General features: G+C 48.7%; 1 protein-coding gene across 1 annotated transcript in view; it reads right to left on the bottom strand.

Moving 5' to 3' along the window:
* The window catches only part of LOC119588147 (twitchin-like), a gene marked incomplete in the record, with an annotated part of 124,648 nt that overhangs the window by 38,867 nt on the left and 84,422 nt on the right, over positions 1–1,359 (bottom strand). Inside the window, 5 exon segments of the mRNA XM_037936853.1 lie at positions 3–134; positions 310–474; positions 587–727; positions 845–998; positions 1,164–1,291. Coding sequence (XP_037792781.1) covers positions 3–134; positions 310–474; positions 587–727; positions 845–998; positions 1,164–1,291 — 720 coding nt within the window.

Below are 1,359 nucleotides of genomic sequence, written 5' to 3'. Positions count from 1 at the left end.
GTCCTTAGGCTTCATCTCCAGGATGTAGCCCGTGATCTCAGCGCCGCCGTCCCTGATGGGAGGATCCCACTTCAGCTTTACGCTGTTCTCGTCATAGTCGACGATCTCCGGCAGGCCGGGAGGTCCTGGCTTGTCTGTGAGGAGATTGGTTTTAATCAGAGAATTAGCTGTGTGAAATTACTTGTGTAGCTAATTTAGTTTTATTTCAGCTAATGCGTGTGGTGTTATCGATTTCATGGTCTAATTCTTCACAGAAAATAATCTAATATTTCGTGATGCAGTTCCAAGCCTCACGCGCCTGCCACCCACCGAAGGGATCCTTGGCGATGATGGCGCGGTCGCCGTCCAGGGGGTCGGAGTCGCCCTCCTCGTTGTGGGCGCGCACGCGGAACTCGTACTTCTTGCCGGGCTCCAGGCCGGTCACCTCGGCGTTCGTGGTGTCGCCGTCCACGCGCGCACAAGGCACCCAGCGGCCTTAGGAGGGAAAGGAATGTCAGTTGGCTCGGAACTATACGCTCTGTAATGACGTTCAATTTTCTCGTTAAAACACTGTGAGAAAAAGAAGAATCTAGCGCAGGGAGCCCACCTGTGGTCACGTCCATCTTCTCGACGACGTAGCCGTCAATGGGCAGGCCGCCGTCGTCCTTAGGAGGCTTCCACTTAAGCTTGCATCCTTCCTTGTGGACATCCGAGATTTCCAGCGGGCCTTCGGGCCTTGAAGGGCGATCTGGAAAGGGCATTTGGGATATATATAATTAAAGACATCTCGCTAAAGTATGTATACCTATTTGAAATAGATTTTTTTGTGTGTAAAAATCATGTTTTTGCTGTTTCATATACTCACCCAGCACGACAATTTCGACCTCCGCCTCGTCAGAACCAGATTCGTTCTTGGCGTGGATGTGGTACATGCCGGTGTGCTTCCTCTCGGCGTCATTGATGGTGATCTTGGTGAGGTAGTCCTCAGACTGCACGATGTAGTTCGCGCCAGTCTCTACCTGCAGATTCGCATTAACAGGACGTTAGTAAACTATAGTGAATTTGTTACTCACTGTACGTGCAGATATTTGCATGACTATATTAATGTTGGCATTATTAACGCAGTAACTGTAAATGGAACAATCTTAAATATAACAATAGAGATTTGACGTAAGATGTCCGACCTTCTTCTTATTGAGTGTCCACCAGATCTCCGGAGGAGGTTCACCCTTGACGTCGACCTCAAGGAACACCTTCTGGCTGGCGCGGACCACGATCCTCTTGCACTTCTCACGGTTGATGAGAGGCTTCACTATAAAGGGAAATACACTCGGTGTTAAATGTATTTAAAGAGACAAGAAAATCATCATAATAATCATC

The sequence above is a fragment of the Penaeus monodon genome, chromosome 23 (genome assembly GCF_015228065.2).
Source record: "Penaeus monodon isolate SGIC_2016 chromosome 23, NSTDA_Pmon_1, whole genome shotgun sequence".
In the NCBI taxonomy this organism is placed as follows: Eukaryota; Metazoa; Arthropoda; class Malacostraca; order Decapoda; family Penaeidae; genus Penaeus; species Penaeus monodon.
Note: the sequence above shows the minus strand (reverse complement) of the source record. Positions and strands in the feature narration are given on the sequence as shown.